Raw genomic sequence first — 17,138 nt, forward strand, 5'->3', positions numbered from 1 at the left:
AGGAGCGTCGGCCATCAAGAAACTCGCGACCGCGGCCAGGGTATCAGATGAAACGGCTAAGAACTGGTTAAAAAAACAAACCCTCTGGCAGGTTTATCTTCCCGTGCCTAAGTACATTCCCAGGCCCAGCTTCACCGTAAATACCCCCAATGAAGTTCATCAGGCGGATTTGCTTTTCTTACCGCACGACAAGGTGAGAAAAAAGACCTATAGGTACGCTTTGACCGTAGTTGATGTCGCAAGCAGATATAAGGACGCCGAACCCATAACCAGCAAGGATTCTGGGGAAGTCGCAGAAGCCCTAGGTAGGATTTATAAGCGCGTTTTGAAATGGCCTAAGCTGCTGCAAGTGGATGCGGGGACAGAGTTCATGGGCGTGGTTACTAAGACCCTGAAAGACCACGACACTAAGATTAGGAGAGCCGAGGCAGAGTACCACAGGGGTCAGAGCATCGTCGAAAGATTCAATAAGACTCTGGCCGAGCGTCTCTTTGGATACCAGTATTGGAAAGAGCTGGAAGATCCCTCCAAACGCAACAGGGAATGGACTCAGAGGCTCCCCCAGGTCGTCGCGGCTTTGAACAACGAGGCGGCCAGGGCTACGGGAATAAAACCCAGGGACGCTATGAAGAAGAAACACGTGGAACACAAGTCCTACGTCAGAAGTTCAAGGGCGGTCTTCCCCCATGAAAAAAAATTAGGTAATGTCACAGTCCGATATCTCTACGGACCGGGTGAATTAGAAGGAGGATCCAAAAGAGCTACGGATCCTAATTGGTCTTTGGAAACTTACCAGATCCGAAGCGTAATAGCTAAGAAGGGTCAGCCCATCTTGTATTATCTTCACGATGGCCCCACACGTGGGTTCGTCATGGAAGAACTGCTTATCGTGTGATGTCCGAATGCTATCGTATGCACTCCGTCATCACACATCCATCGCTTACCGTCAAATGCAGACAGCGACACCTTCTCCTGCGTGACGTTATGTATCTGATGACCATAGCTGCGCAGGCTGTTTATCTTATGCCGCTGTTCCTTGCGTGTTCGTAATACGTTGAGGTAGGACTCGTGCGTAATGTCCTTCTTAACCACGTACTTTTTTACGCCTTTAGCTTTCTTTTCTACGCCGTCTAACTTTAGCACGCTGTACATCTTTGGTTTCAGACCCACGTACTCTACTATGGGTTTTCCTAACATTTCGTCTTTCATCTTCCCAATTACCTTCTTATTCTTCGCAGAGTAAAGGAAGTGCTCCTTCGGGTAACCGCTGGTGTCGTACTCGTCTATGTCGGGGAGGCAGTCTTTGTAAACGTCTTCCGTTTGCACTTCTAGAATTAGGGAGTCGGTGTCTGTGTACAGGAGGCGACAGCGGTCTCCGTACTTTGGCTTAAGCTTATCGTAGTAGAACTCATACATAAGCAGCTTCGATAGATCCAGCACCGTAAAGCCTGTGTAAACGGGCTTGTTTAGTAAGAGGTTTGCCCTTTTCATGTGAATCACGTAGAAGTTCAGCATTTCTACGTATCTAACGAAGCCTGGCTGTGACACGTATGCTTCTGCTTCCTCTTTGGTGCTGACTATTTTTACGCTTACGCGCTTGCGGATGTTCTCCATTGTCTTTCCGAACACGCTGTTGTTCATCAGTTTGAAGAGGTTTTTCTCGAAGTCATTTTTCGCTGCGGTACGCTTTTGCGTGTTAAAGTCAATGTAGGGGCGCATCCAGGGTTCCTGCGTGAATTTTAGGACTCTGTGGATCTTCTCTACGCGCATTCCGTGTCGCACGTAGAACTGCAGGTTGCGGTAATGTACCACATACTTCTTCTTATCCATCAGGTTCATAGTTAGTTTCCTGTACGGTTTGTAGCCAGGGCACATTTGCTTTTGCAGCGGACTTAGCTGCTTAAATGGTATCTCTATCGCTTCTGGTGCTAAGGGGAACTCATTGTGTTCGTCGTGCAGGCGCTCTGGGTACTCCAGATCCACTTCTAAAACGTAACCCTTGTCTTCCTCCTTTCCTACCTGCATGTAGAAGTCTATCGGCTTCACTGGATCCCATTCGAAGTCTCTCACAGGTAGGTACTGTGACATTGCCCAACCATAAAGGTTATTCGCATCCAGGTAGTAAATGTATGTGGTTGGTTTCTCTGGGTCGTGCTCTACTAAGGGGTTGTTTGCGCGGGCGTAACGTCGGCTGGGCCCGCATACGCCGCCACGAATACCGTCTTCCATAAACCGATACATGTCGTATTCCGTTAGGAGATCCAACTGCGCATTTGTCTTCTTTAACAAAGCACTCCAGCTGAGCCCAGGAGCCGTGTAGAAATTAGCGGGATCCAATCCGTAATATTCCATAGCCATCTTTCTGAAGCTTTGGAAAACATCTGCAAGCAGCACTACGTCAGACCTTAGGTAGATGTCGTGGTAGTCCCCCATGTTCTCACAGGAGTACTTTTCCCACACGTCTAACGCATGCTGGTACTCCTCATCCTTTATACCGGACTCGTTTAGGGTGCTGTAGAAGCGATCTTTGGGTGGTAGGGACTCTTTGAATCGATCCCAGGAGTCCATGTATTCGTATGGGTACACTCCTTTCCTTTCCGCGCCGTATTGGCTGGAAATGGGAAAGTTGGTGTTATACTTTACGAGGTTTGCTAAGGAGTCCGCCATAAACTGCTGCGAATCTAAGAACTTTAGCTTACCCACAGTTACGGACATGTAGCGCTCTTTGTTGTTGGGTATGCATTTGACGTCGGAGCCGTCTGTTCCTTGTAGTAGCAAATGGGAGTCGTAACCGCGGAGGTTGTGAAAGAACACCGGAATCTCCATGTCTGGATTTACTTTGAAGTTTATATTGCATTTCCAATGAGCCGCTCCTCTGTATTTACCCGTGATGTGGCAGTGATCCCTAACCTTATCCACATAGAAATCCTCAACGAATGCTTTATGACAATGAATGCAGTGCGTGGAGGGCTTTCCCGGCTTCTCACCTTTCTTAGCATACTTCCCGCATTTAAAATGAGCTTCTCCTAGATACTTTCCATCTTCATCCCACGCTTTCTTGGCTCGTCTTCCAAACTGAAGAAGCGTATGTCGGCAAATGTGGCATTTTTTTGCCTTGTTAAAAGCCTCCTGGTTCTCTTTGGTAAATTCCATCTTCTTTGGACGTCTTAATTGTTCTCTAATCTCTTCCTCCTCTTCTCGCAATGCTTCTAGAAACTTATTAGCTGCGTTCTTACCTCGGTAAATCACAGGAGGGTTTGCTTTACCGTCTGATTTGACTACTATGTAACCAAAGGAGCAGATCTCGTGTAATCCTACCTTATTCGTGGCACCACGTTTCTGCTCTTCCTTAGTTATCAACGCTTCGAAGTCTGCATATATCACGTAAGGCACTTGCATCTGCTTTTGATGGTCTGCGTATGAAAGCTCTTTGTTGGTGGGTATCTGGATCCGTTGCGCCACTTCTTCGACTCCGCGGCAGATCTCATCGTGTTTCTTTAGGGTATTTAAGGATGTAAATGACAGCAAGCAGCAGTCGCAGAAGTACTTTTTGCCTTTGTGCTTAGTATGTCTGTAGAATAGTCTGCTAATGTGTTTAACCCATGAGTAGTGTCCGCCGTGGTAGAATAAATGTACGCGCTCTCCTTTACTTTTTGACAGAACTAACGGTACTATCGTCTGCTCTCTGACTCCGTAAACGTTAATTGCTAGATCGTTTATTTCCTCAAATATGGGGATGTCTATCAACTGCATGGGAAATTCCACACCATCCCACTCTAAATCATCTGTGGGATACTTACTTGTCCTACAGGGATCCTTCTCTGCTGGATACAGTGCAGACCTGATTGCCCACATAAAGCATCGATTGTCTTCATTCTTCACGTTTACAATAGCCTTCTTCCTTTCTACCCACGTTGGTAGCGGTACGTAACTCCCCCCTCGTATGGGTACGTACCTGGCTATACTTATCTCTATTCCTTCAACCTCCTCTACTGTCCAACCCGATCCTTCTTTCGTGTAGTTAGACAGCGACTCCATTATTGCTTCTAAGGCTTCGCTGAGTGACCTATCCAGATTCGTGGATTCTAATATCACTAACGACTTTGATCGCAACATTGCTGTCGTCATTACCTCGTCTTTTGACAAACTTACTTCTACCATTATGCTCGCTTTCAGGGCTCCTAATTCTTCTATACCTTTTCGGAGAGTCCTTTTAACCTTCCTTTCTGACTGACGCCAAAACTGTCTAACGTCAATCTCACCGTTACCGGGTATTGACACCGTGCTGAAGTTGCTTTGGGATTCCATCTATATAATAGGAAATATTTTATACCTAATACCAAGCACTTTTTAGGTCGTCGTAGTCGTACTCACAGTCCTGACAATGCCAAAACAATTTAACCTTAGTCTCAAACTTCTTACCACATCCACAATCATAACTGCTCATACACTTCGTCTTCATTTTCAAATGCTTTTTCAAATCCACTTCTTTCTTAAAAGTTCTCTTACATTCTTTGCACTCCATATATAGACTAACATATTTAAGTGCGCTGTTGCCCTCAACCACACTTGGAGTGGGGGTCGTCCGTAGGTGGATTTTTGACGCGGATCTTGCCCGTGTTGAGATTGCGCTGGAACCCCCATTCCCTATACTACTACAGTGTATATTAATTTTTAAAAATTTTTTTCAATGTAGGATCAAAAACACATGGTTTTCTTCAGTACGTGTGCTTGTGTTAACTATTTTTCTAAAGCTTTGGCTAAGTAAGTAAGAATGACTGACACATCTTCTCTGGCCTAATATAAGTCAAGGCATGGCTAACTCACACATCAAACCCAGAAACAACCCCTTTGGGCTGATAATAATATGAGTCAGGGCACGACCTTTGATTTCATCTTCAGCCAGTAGCGTTTGGCTTTCATAGTATGTTGATTTTGTTGATTCTCTTCCATGGTGTGAAGTATCTTTTGCAAATCTAATAATGTAGACTACAGTTTTTAAAATGATTTTTTTTTCTGTTTAAGGTTTATTCCCAGTGTAACTATGATGGCTCTTCATGGACAGATGAAATCCAACAGACACAAAATATTTGACAAGTTTAGAAAACTAGAAAGGTAATAATTATTATCAAAACATTAAATATTGTCTCCAATTTTATCATACCATGAATGTGTACTTTCAAAAATTCATCCTTTGCTCAAAAGAATAAGAATAAAGTTAGACCACGCTCTTCTATCTTTAGACCTCTCCTCACCACACCTTAGGAAAGGGGGTAGGGAGTGTATCTAGTACACTGTATCATTCCTCAAGACTTGCCTCACCTCTTTGAAATTTTCTCTTCTTGAAGTAGGTATGGATTATTTCCCCAAACTATTTCCCCTCTCCCTTGGCAGTCGCACTAGCTGTCCACTACACACTTTGGTAATAATTTATTTCCATTTCCAGAACATTTTCTTGAGCTAACCCAATTTTGCAACGAAGTATAGTACTCATGTAATGAAGTTTCCTTTACTTACTGTGATTTGTCATTCCAGTGGTGTTCTTGTCTGTACTGATGTAATGGCAAGAGGGGTTGATATCCCAGAAGTCAACTGGGTCATACAATATGACCCTCCAAGCAGTGCAAAGTATGTGATAAACAAGTGGTGCAGGTTGTGCATAGCAAAGCAATGGTAATGGTGAAGATGTTGTGGTGATGATGATGATGCTGATGGTGGTGGTGATGATGATGATGGTGATAATGGTAAAGATGATGATGGTGGTGGTGGTGGTGGTGATGATGATGATGATCATGATCATGATGGTGGTGATGATGATGATGGTGATAATGGTGAAGATGATGATGATGGTGGTGATGGTGATGGTGATAATGGTGAAGAAGAAGATGATGGTGGTGGTGGTGGTGGTGATGATGATGGTGGTGATGATGATGATGGTGATATTGGTGAAGATGATGATGGTGGTGATGATGATGATGGTGATAATGGTAAAGATGGTGATGGTGGTGGTGGTGGTGGTGGTGATGATGATGATGGTGATAATGGTGAAGATGATGATGATGGTGGTGATGGTGATGGTGATAATGGTGAAGAAGATGATGGTGAAGAAGATGATGGTGGTAGTGATGATGGTAATGATGATCATGATGATCATGATGATGCTAGTGGTGATGGTGGTAATGATGGTGCTTATGGTGAAAAGTACTAATAATTAATTTTCACGCAGACTTCCCTTGTAAAGCACAACTGAAGCAGGATTCTGGATATGGCCACTAAATTAAAAATAAACAAAGTTAATTGATACAGATAATTTATTATGACTATACTAATAAATATAATATGGTTTTGCTGCTAGTGCCTTTGTACATAGATGTGGAAGAACAGCCAGGATAGGAAATGAAGGTACTGTAAGCACCTTTGGGATCTTGCCTGTTTTCTGCTTGATAAACTGGGTGACAGCTTGTTAATAGACCCCTTGCATGTGACATCAAAGCAGCTCAATTTGGAGGGCAAACCGAAAGAATTTCAATCTCATTGAGAATTGGAAACCTATTGTTATATACTCCAAATAAATTGAACTGCATTCTGACGTGCTGCATGGGGTCTATATTAGTTTGCTCATATGGTTTTTGTTTTTTAATAGGAAATGCTGTTGTTTTTCTCCTTCCTCAAGAAGACTCGTATGTTGAATTTATATCAATAAATCAAAAGGTAAAAATCTATTTTGATTTTCCCTACTTTGTGTTCCACTGTGGGAATCATTGGCGATAGAAAAAAGGAAGGAAGGAAGAAAGGAAGGAAGAAAGGAAAAATGAGAGGGATTAACATGCTAGATAGTTGTGAGACTTTGCAAGCCAGTCTTAACATCCAGAAATATTTCAAAAGACAGTTTTGTGAATCCATATATTTTTACTATCCCTTTAATGTTTTCTCATTCTTGCCAAAAGAATTGCCGAATTTTGTAACATGGAAGAAATGTAACCTTTACTAGTAAATAATTATTTTCACAACTTCACTTGCAGGTACCCCTAAAGAAACTTGAATTCAATACAGATTTCCCTAACCTTATACCAAAGCTTAAGAGGTTGGCTACAAAAGATAGGTATCTTGGATTTTGCTACTGAAAATTTGATTTGGGTTGCCAAAGGGAGACTTTTCAAGGGTGGGGAGGGTTTATGATGGAGGTCTATTCATTCTATGTGTGTTTTATGAAGTTCCCATGAATGGGATTCAAAGGTCTGGGGTCTCTGGTTTGATTTCTTGACTCTACATGCAAATTAAAATTTGTTAGTGTTTAATGTTTTGTTTTTTTGTTTTTTGTTTCAAAAAAGTTGTTTAAAAATTTGGGGGCATGTGCCCCCCTCACTACGCTACTGTTGCTTAGTCATACTTAGCTTGTCTTAAATGCTTTGTTTGTTTGTTTGTTTGTTCTTGCAGGGATTTATTTGAAAAGGGAACCAAAGCATTTGTTTCTTTTGTTCAGTCATATAGAAAACATGAGTGTAGTTTGATCTTCAGATTCAAAGGTAAGGGCTAGTTTATGAAGAACATTCAAGTCCAATGTTGTTGTTTTGTTAGGACCAGGTATTGTTTTATCAGTAATATATATGAGCAGCCAACCTGTATGGTGTGCCAGTGTAAAGCCCATAGCTAGAGATTGGACCTGAATTATCGTATATTGTCTATCAAAAGTCTAGGTGTATCATTTCATGTTCTACTAAAAAAAATGAGACTGGAGTGAGTTTGACTGAAAAAATCCATGTTAAAGTTGAATGAGGATGATTCTGTATCCAATTTACAGACTTCTCGTCAATGACTGATTTATATTGTTTTGTCGTTAACTTTTCATCATTTCATAATTTATTATGATTACTTTTTTAGATTTAGATCTTGGACGATTAGCAGAAGGATTTGGGCTTCTAAGATTACCCAAAATGCCAGAACTAAAAGATGTCTCAATCGAAGGCTTCACCGCTACAGATATAGACTTTGACCAAATTCCGTATCTTGAAAAAATTCGGGAACGACAACGACAAACAAAGTTAGAGTCCCTGAAAGATGGGGATCCAAAAACTAAACAAAATAGAAAACGAAAATTAGGGAATGAATCTTCATGGTCTAAGAATAAAGAGAGGAGTATTAGAAGAGCAAAGAGGAAGGCAAGACAAGAATTCAAAAAGAAGCAGAAGCACAAGTTTGATGAGAATGATCTTGATGAATTAGCTGCAGAAGCACGCTTAGTTAAGAAGCTCAAAACAGGGAAAATAAGTAAAGAAGACTTTAATGATCAGTTCATAGGGTCAGAGGAGAAAACAGATACCACTTGAAAATATTTTACTTTAAGATTGTAAATAAATTAAGTCCATTTGGTGTTGAGTTTCTTGTCCAAAATTTATGGGAAGGTGGTCAAGGCACGGTTACAGGGACAGCAATGTTCACTATGCAAACAAGATGGCCTACAGGCATTTTAGTAGTGCAATAGTACCCAGAAGTCTTCATGGCACCACCCACTAGTCCTTTGCATGCATATAATGATCCAAGTGCAGTACACTGTAAATAGTCTTGTCAGTAAACTTTGCCAGGTAAGATAGGAAAGCATAGGTCTACTTTATTACAGCAATTAAATCCTTCTGCACTTGGGTGTGTGAATTACACAAGAAAATGTTCTAGCCAAAGCATTAGTGCATAATTCCATTCCAATTAGGCAATCTAGTTGCCCGAAGTATCTATCAATAGGAAATTTGGCGAGGAAATAAACATGAATACACAAGAGTGAACAGTTGTACTCATTTGTACAATTTTGTTAGTTAACTTTTTCAGGAATATATTCTCTACACAAATGATGCAAGTTGCATATAACTACTAATACTTTGCTGTTTTTTCTTTGTTGTGAAGTGACACTAGAAGTAGAATTGCCAAGTTGTACAACTTTGCTGGTGCTGCGTAAATGTTTTTGTTACTTTTGCTAACCAATACAATATAGAACTAGAGAATTCCTATGAAACCCTAGCAGCAATTTCAAAAGCTGGACTATATAATAAAATTCTTTATCATGTTTTCTCAAGGCTCTAAATAGATATCTTTGGCTTGGTGTAATGCTTTCCTATTTCAGGCCAAGTGTCATTCCCTTGAGAATAAGATTCTTTGTTTGAGTTGTATCCATATTCATGTCTCTTCTCATTTGCAACCAAGTGCAAACCTTAAACAAAGAAATGGTACTCTAGGGAATGACGTCTGAAATGGGAAAACATTACGTCAGAGCCAAAGAGGTCTATTGAGCTGCATTGAGAACAAGGGTTAGTTTTATATCAAGAGTCATTTGAAACAAATAAAGAACAAGCAAGATTATGCACAAGTTTTTATTGATTTAATAGTGTCTGGCTTGCTCAGAACTTCATTTCATGTGGGTATTGGCCCTTTCGCAGAGAGAAAAGAGTCTTAAGATACTTCTTCATGTGCGCAACGTTGGAGATTAAAGGTAGTACTTGATCGTCTACTGTCTTTTGGTCCTCAATACGCTTGTCGCTCACTTTTCTGTCCTAGAAATATAACCAATTATGAGCATTTCATCAGTATTAGTCTGACATGTGTGCCCTCCAATAGGATCACATCTTGCAAATTCGTGAAGGACGACCCCATTGATAATCAATGTTAATTACAACTAACAATTTGGGGAGTGAAATGCTGGGATATAACATGAGAAATTCCACAGTCGAGCACACCAAAAACCTGTCTTGAAATTTTGTTGCAGCACAATTTTATCTCATTTTCACAACCATTTCAAGTCATTACCCAGAGTACACACAAAGCTTTTCACAGTAGTTAGTTTCAATCCTTTGTCAAAGGTTTATATGCTCACTCTTATGTAACCTTCGCAATGTAATTCTTTATTCACTCAACAAAATCATAAAAAGTTGGATGGTACATTGCCTTGAGAATGATGAAGGAAAATTAACCAAAAGATATGGAATATCTATTCAAAGAAAATGCTACATACTTCCTCAGTATCTTCAAACATATCTTCAGATCTCTTCTTCTTCTTGGGCTCCCGTTTGAAGTAATCGTCATTAAGGTTGTCAGGTAAAGTAACCTTACTGATGTCAAGAAGGGTTGATGTTGCTATGACGTATGTTTGAGCAACTCTTCTTAAGGGAACACCATTTACTTTGTAGGGTCCTGGAAATTTTGAATGAATAAAAATAAACTTTTAGGCCTTCAATTTTATCAATATGATGAAACAATCTCTAGGCTGATCAAAGTCTGGGAAAAGCTTATTCACCAATAGCGCAGCGCACTGATTCTAAAAATAGCTTAAAGATTCGGACAAACATTGCATTCTGTTTAACCGTTACGAGGATTATACGAAGCGATTTTATTATTTTTACTTAAAGTTACAATAATAACCCATGTAAACTAATATCAACTGCGATCGGCTGTGAAAATAATCTGCTGAAAATAAACTTGTAAGTTTGTTTGTCCGAATTTCGCCTTTGTCTTTGTTTTTATGACGTCACGACTGCGCTGTGCTATTGAATCGAAATCTTATTAACTCTATTATTAATTGATTGTTCATTAATTCCCACATATACTACAGTATTTCTTTAAAAGAAAAAAAAACTTTAATAACAGATTATTCACCTGTAACTAGAAGAAGACCAGATTCCAATTGCTTTAAGAATACGACTCTCTGAAAAATAATAATCACAGCCAAAATTAGATCTGATGTAGCATAAGTTAAAGTGCACATGAACCCTTCGACAATACTTTCAGTACTGATTCTACACGAAGTAAATAGTTGAATGGTAAAATATTTCTTGATTTGAGTGATGCGTTTCTAAGTTATGAAGGTTTATACTTCCAATATGCTAATGAGTGTGACGTCTATTAAGGCTTAATCAAATATACAAAATCGAACTGGTTCATAGAAACAGTATTTAAAAAGCATCATTATTTTACTCATGGTTTACATGAAAGCTATTTACAATTTTTATTTTCAAAATGGCCAGCATTTAGTATTACTAGTTACAACAAAAACACTCAAATACCTTACCTGACGTCATCATCATTAACATATTGGAAGTATAAACCTTCATAACTTAAAGACGCATCACTCAAATCAAGAAATATTTTACCAATCAACTATTTACTTTATGCAGAATCAGTACTGAAAGTATTGTCGAAGGGTTCATGTGCACTTTAATGATTGTCCAAATAAAGTCTTACCTTTCCTCGGTGATTTCCAGCAAGGAGAATGAGAACAGTGCCAGGAACAATGGTTGGTCTTAGTTTGGCCTTGCCAGGCTTCTTGCGGTGGGCCAATGGCTTAGGCACATCTTCAGTTGGGTAAAAGCGAGACTATGACATAAATGAATTGAAAGTCTTAGATGTAATTAATGCATATTTATCACATGTTTTCCTTAGACTTCTTTCATGCTTTCGTCAATCGATCACTTTTAAATTTGTACAATACTTTTGTGTTCCTCGATCACAGACTTGTTTACTCTTGTTTACTCGTTTATTAGAATATTACTTTACGAATACCAACAGTAAAATAAAGAATGCACAATATCGACTATACAAACACAAAATCTAGGCTAACCCTGAGCAACAGACAACTCAGAACTAGAGCATTCTTGTCATGAAGTATGTGAAAATTGGCATAGCACAAAAGAAGTGTTGGGAGAAGTATAATGCTTGGGGAATGTATCTAAACACTTCTCAAGCGTTCTACTTATCCCCACACAGTATAGCACAGCACCACAAACAGCACAGCAAGCTTTTATATTTATTAAAATACAAATTGAAGTAGTTAGATAGATAGATGCCTTCATTTAATGAGGGTTGCATGAAATAGCCAAAAGCTAATAAACTTGTGGCCCTTGTAGAAGTCTTTATTTCTGATATGAATGACAAAATAGAAAGCATGTGGGCTTCCTATGTACTCTCTCGAACTATGCCCCCCAAAAATGAGAATCATAACAATCCTTTATAATACTGTATAACTAGTTGGTCAATGCTATAACAATTAGACCCTTCCTCAGCACATCAGCTTATAACTTGTAACTAAGACACTCGAGTCTAATTGTTGAGGATTGTATTGCATAGAATCCCAGAGTAACCAATAAAATCAATAAATAGATATCAATTATCTAATTATTTTGATTGATATCCATTTAATAAAACTTACGATCATTGATTTTATTGATTGCTTACACCGGGATAGAATAAATGAATGACGTCAATATCTTAATGAAGTCTGTGATTACTTTTCTTGTAGATCAGCAGCAACGTACCTCTCGTTTAACAGGAACAACCCTAGAACCTCCATTTTTGTCTCCACCAATCTCCTTACGCTTGAACTTCTCCTGTTCCTTAACTACTTTCTTGACACCTGTCTTCTTCCTCTTGTACAGTGCTCTCTTTTTGTAAACAGCTGAGCGACTGTATCGGCCAATACCGGGCACGAGCTCCGGATTACGAGACGTGTGGACTTTTGCCATCCTTTATAGAATTCATTATAAATTAAACTATATTAGTGGAATGCATTGGTTTTGGTATAAATGGGAAAGACTGAAAATTCTTAATTGGACTACTAGTGATTGGCTCAATTATAGATATACAATGACAAGCCATTAAATATTTATTGCATGTCTTACAGCGTAGTTGCTTGAAGTCATTATAATACGAATTCCACTCAAACTAAAACCTCTCTACGTAAAAACAATAGTGATCTTTAGAACCTCTAGGCTTGAGATTCGCGCAAAACCAAATGAAAACCAGAATACTTTTTACGATATATTTCATAGATAATTTACAAGAACGTTCCTTGCAATGAATAAGAGCAACTATTAGAATATACGATTAAAACAGCGGTATACCAGAAGCTAACATGTGTGACAGTATCCAACCAAAATAGAAGAGACATTCAAAACACCTTTTAAAAACTTTATTGCAATGAAAGATAAAAAATGAGCTTGTAGATTGCTTCAAGATTAATTAAGGAATCATTCTTACTCATTAATATCTAAAGATGGCCAGTATATACTTAGTTATATTATAGATTATAATAGCTACTGTTCGCCATTTTCTTACCTTAGAAAAAGCCACAGACGAAGAGAACGAGATCATCCGGGACACCAGCTTAGTAAAATCAGAGACCGCGATTAGACTTTTGATTTGGTCAGCGTTAATCAACATAGCTTCCGCTTTTTAAAATATTTAAAATATTGTGCAACCATTTTAGCTTCTAACATTGACAAAAAAGAGTTAAAAGATATCTGTTGGCCTAAGAATCACAGTTTTGTCTAAATTCTGAGTTAAAATCTATCATTTACATCAGTGTAACAGCTGATAGGCGTATGGGGTACCTGTGGTTTGCGAAGAACGCCTGCTGAGTTTTGACATTCGTAGGGTCAAAGACGCCAAACGTTTTCCACGCTGAATATAATACTCCGCCTCAAAAATACTAAAATTTCTATTAACACTAACCTAAAGCTGCTAAGATGTTTTCTTTTAGAGCTGTTCGCTCCATAAATCTGCGCAAAGCAGGAAAAGTAATCGTAGGTTTTGGAATTTCGGTCGCTGGAGTTGGAACTATTGCAAACTTTACGAGTCTTTCTGCCCGGGAAAAAACACTGCAAGAGCTTTCTGCAGGATTTATGGCTGCACCCTTATCCAAAGGCTTGGATGACACTAGGGATACTATGAGGACGAGAATGGAGCTGATGATTCTGAAAGCACAAGGCGATATTTGCAGGAAACTTGCAGAAATTGAAGGCGATAGTTTTATAGTTGATCGTTGGGAAAGAAAAGAAGGCGGCGGAGGCATTTCTTGTGTTCTCCAAGACGGTATGACGCTCTTTTATAATATTAGCTTCAAGCTGCTTCAAGCTGCTTAATTTTAGATAGTTCAAGCAGAAAAATCGTGTATCATAATAAGGCCCATTTTTACTGGTGTTTCACGGTGCTAATTTAGTGTACAATAGGTATTACGTAATCTGTCTGAAACTTTATTCCAAGTCACACAAGTTTACGTTTTTCCTTGAAATTTAATTATCTGCATGTATAAAAACTTTATGATTTAGCATAGCATAGTGAATAAAGATGCAAGATTTGAAAAAGTCTAGTTTTTTAAAATATTTTGGTAATATACAGTTTTACTATACAAACAATTGTTGGAATAGAAATCTCATCTGCTCCAATTGGTGGTCAAACACTGACACCCATCTGCTGTCAGCCAGAAAGAATTCTACTCAAAACTTGCAATTCAGCTGATGAACATTCTTCATGAGACAGGAAATAACAATAAGTGAAACCCAGCAATGTTTTTTAATTTTTACAGGTAAAGTTTTTGAAAAAGCAGGCGTTAATGTCTCAGTTGTGTATGGAATCCTCCCAGATAAAGCAGCTCAGCAAATGAAAAGCAGAGGAAAAGAGTTCAAGGGATCAGATTTACCGTTCTTTGCGTGTGGTATAAGCTCTGTAATCCACCCCCGCAATCCGATGGTTCCAACTGTGCATTTTAATTATCGCTATTTTGAGGTGGTTGATACCGATGGGCAAAAGCATTGTTGGTTTGGTGGTGGAACTGACTTGACCCCTTACTATCTTAATGAGGAGGTACATATACACATGGAAGTTTAAGCATATATCTACTGCATATGCATTTAGTTGCTGTGTCTAGGTATTTAACTTCCTTCAATCAATTTGATTTCATTGGATTTCTTTGGGAGGGGTTCATTTGTGCATATGATCATGATATTATAAACTGATTATTCAGTGTCTGTAGCTTGCACATAATTTGTTTAAATGGTGCCATGTTTATTCCCATAAGAAGTAACCAAGTAACCTAGTTCTGAAATGCTTGAATGTGAGGCTATGTGGGGGAAATCTATTCATTCTATTCCACCATGGCTCCTGCATAAGAGAGGTCTATGGGATGACTAGCAGTATTAGTTTGGCTATAAACTCATCACAATTTTTTTTCCAATTTCATTGCTGTTTTAGGATGGTAAACATTTTCATGGTGTGTTAAAGAAAACTTGTGATAAGCACGACCCAACTTATTACACAAGATTCAAAGAATGGTGTGACAAGTATTTCTTCATCCCTCACAGAGGTAAGAGATAATGATGTAGGCTTTTTGACTCTTATCCATCCATCTCTCCCTCCCTCCCTCCCTCCCTCCCTCTCTCCCTCCCTCCCTCCCTCTCTCCCTCCCTCCCTCACTCCCTCCCTCCCTCCCTCCCTCCCTTGCATCCTTCCATCCTTCCATTGATCCTACAACCCAACAATTCATTCATCTATTCCTTCAACTGACATTGTCTTCTTTTCTTTCTTTTATTTATTGTACAACCTATAAAGTCAAGCCATAATAGAAAACAAAATCAGAATAATTATTGTACATCATCCACAGGTGAAAGCAGAGGTGTTGGAGGAATCTTCTTTGATGACCTTGAAAAACCCTCAGAAGAGAAACTGTTTAGCTTCGTTGAAGACTGCGCAGCCTCTGTCATCCCAGCATACATTCCCATTGTTGAAAAGCACAAGGATGACCCATACACTGATGAAGAACGCCATTGGCAGTTGATACGACGAGGAAGGTAATAATCTTGAAATCTTAGCATTAAACATCCTCTGGGCTGATCAAAACAGCTAACCCACAGACTGAATTATAACCCTTGGTAAAACCCTTGAAATAGCACAACATAGCATAGTAATACATTACACCATACGGCAAATAACAGCACATCAACCACAGTGCATAGTGTCCATCCATCAATAAGGTATTTGTATGAATAAAAGAAAGAAAGAAGGAAGGAAGGAAGGAAGGAAGGAAGGAAGGAAGGAAGGAAGGAAGGAAGGAAGGAAGGAAGGTAGGTAGGTAGGAAGGAAGGAAGCTAGGAAGGAAGGAAGCTAGGAAGGAAGGAAGCTAGGAAGATACATACATATATCATCACAGTACTGATACTATATTTCGTTATCTTTCAGGTACGTAGAATTCAATCTTGTCTATGACAGAGGAACAAAGTTTGGCCTCTATACACCAGGGTCTCGGATAGAGAGCATTTTAATGTCCCTGCCATTATATGCATGCTGGGAGTACATGCAGACCCCAGAAGAAGGAAGTCGAGAGGAAAAGGTGTTAGAAGTGCTGCGAAAACCAAGAGAATGGGTACAGTAGAGAGATATTTTAATACTAAGTCGTACTCAAATTCACTGACTTAAATATGATCTAAGAATAATGAATCTCGAATAATGAATTGCAAATGAAAAAGAAAAGTGTTTCTAGATGTTTGAAATAATACCTAAATAAATTCTTGAAAGTTCTTAAAGATTTTAGTGTAGATTTTTTAGAATGTTGAGTTTCAATCGACTTTATTTAGTGATTGGAGCTTTCTTTATATCAACTTAATTTTTATGCCGTTTGCGCGCATGTTGAAGCATGACCAATGGATCCTGAGAAGGTGTGGTACGAACACCGAGTGCGCAGGGTACGAACACCGAGTGCGCAGGGTACGAACACCGAGTGCCCAGGCTACATACACCAAGTTCGCAGAGTACGAACACTGAGTGCGCATGGTACAACACCGAGTGCGCAGGGTACGAACACCGAGTGCGCATGGTACAATATCGAGTGCACAGGGTACGAACACCGAGTGCACAAGGTACAAACACCGAGTGCGCATGGTACGAACAGCGAGTGCGCAGGGTACGAACACCGAGTGCGTAGGGTACGAACACCGAGTGCGCAGGGTACGAACACCGAGTGCGCATTGTACAACACCGAGTGCCCAGGGTACGAACACCTAGTGCGCAAGGTACGAACACCGAGTGCGCAAGGTACGAACACGGAGTGCGCAGGTACAACACCGAGTAGACAGGGTACGAACACCGAGTGCGCATGGTACAACACCGAGTGCGCAGGGTACGAACACCGAGTGCACAAGGTACGAACACCGAGTGCGCATGGTACGAACAGCGAGTGAGCAGGGTACGAACACCGAATGCGCAGGCTACATACACCGAGTGCACAGGGTACATACACCGAGTGCGCAGGGTACGAACACCGAGTGCGCATTGTACAACACCGAGTGCACAGGGTACGAACACCGAGTGCGCAGGGTACGAACACCGAG

General features: G+C 39.8%; 3 protein-coding genes across 4 annotated transcripts in view; 2 read left to right on the top strand and 1 right to left on the bottom strand.

Annotated features, from left to right (window-relative positions):
* LOC116304794 (ATP-dependent RNA helicase DDX55) overlaps window positions 1-9,348 on the top strand; it is a 25,566-nt gene extending 16,218 nt beyond the window's left edge. For both annotated transcript variants that reach the window (XM_089032286.1, XM_089032287.1), the window contains exons 13-20: window positions 4,697-4,764; window positions 5,026-5,115; window positions 5,536-5,628; window positions 6,356-6,402; window positions 6,644-6,711; window positions 7,023-7,102; window positions 7,438-7,526; window positions 7,882-9,348. In XM_089032286.1, the coding sequence (XP_088888412.1) occupies window positions 4,697-4,764; window positions 5,026-5,115; window positions 5,536-5,628; window positions 6,356-6,402; window positions 6,644-6,711; window positions 7,023-7,102; window positions 7,438-7,526; window positions 7,882-8,327 (981 nt within the window). In that variant the 3' untranslated portion in view covers window positions 8,328-9,348. The remainder of the gene's footprint in view (window positions 1-4,696; window positions 4,765-5,025; window positions 5,116-5,535; window positions 5,629-6,355; window positions 6,403-6,643; window positions 6,712-7,022; window positions 7,103-7,437; window positions 7,527-7,881) is intronic.
* On the bottom strand, window positions 9,346-13,141 carry LOC116291922 (large ribosomal subunit protein eL6). The gene is made up of 6 exons (XM_031699159.2): window positions 13,093-13,141; window positions 12,294-12,501; window positions 11,224-11,355; window positions 10,639-10,687; window positions 9,998-10,176; window positions 9,346-9,539 (listed from the first exon to the last, which is right to left on the bottom strand). Exons 2-6 carry the CDS (start codon window positions 12,498-12,500, stop codon window positions 9,387-9,389), a joined length of 720 nt encoding a protein of 239 aa, XP_031555019.1. The 5' UTR covers window position 12,501; window positions 13,093-13,141; the 3' UTR covers window positions 9,346-9,386.
* A 270-nt stretch (window positions 13,142-13,411) lies between these two features.
* Window positions 13,412-16,334, top strand: LOC116291989 (oxygen-dependent coproporphyrinogen-III oxidase). The gene is made up of 5 exons (XM_031699226.2): window positions 13,412-13,848; window positions 14,342-14,619; window positions 15,007-15,118; window positions 15,416-15,602; window positions 15,991-16,334. Exons 1-5 carry the CDS (start codon window positions 13,503-13,505, stop codon window positions 16,181-16,183), a joined length of 1,116 nt encoding a protein of 371 aa, XP_031555086.2. The 5' UTR covers window positions 13,412-13,502; the 3' UTR covers window positions 16,184-16,334.
* The last annotated feature ends 804 nt before the right edge of the window (window positions 16,335-17,138 follow it).

This window comes from Actinia tenebrosa, unplaced genomic scaffold, assembly GCF_029948245.1.
Source record: "Actinia tenebrosa isolate PJP-AT-01 unplaced genomic scaffold, QUT_ActTen_1.0 PGA_scaffold1__47_contigs__length_23844297, whole genome shotgun sequence".
Lineage (NCBI taxonomy): Eukaryota > Metazoa > Cnidaria > Anthozoa > Actiniaria > Actiniidae > Actinia > Actinia tenebrosa.

Coding starts and splice junctions, on each gene's coding strand:
- LOC116291989 (XM_031699226.2), top strand. CDS start 13,503: ATGTTTTCTTTTAGAGCTGTTCGCTCCATAAATCTGCGCAAAGCAGGA. Junction 15,119..15,415: donor TTTCTTCATCCCTCACAGAG/GTAAGAGATAAT, acceptor CATCATCCACAG/GTGAAAGCAGAGGTGTTGGA. Junction 15,603..15,990: donor CAGTTGATACGACGAGGAAG/GTAATAATCTTG, acceptor GTTATCTTTCAG/GTACGTAGAATTCAATCTTG.
- LOC116291922 (XM_031699159.2), bottom strand. CDS start 12,500: ATGGCAAAAGTCCACACGTCTCGTAATCCGGAGCTCGTGCCCGGTATT. Junction 10,177..10,638: donor TGGTCTTCTTCTAGTTACAG/GTGAATAATCTG, acceptor CAAAATTTCCAG/GACCCTACAAAGTAAATGGT. Junction 9,540..9,997: donor TGTTTGAAGATACTGAGGAA/GTATGTAGCATT, acceptor TTATATTTCTAG/GACAGAAAAGTGAGCGACAA.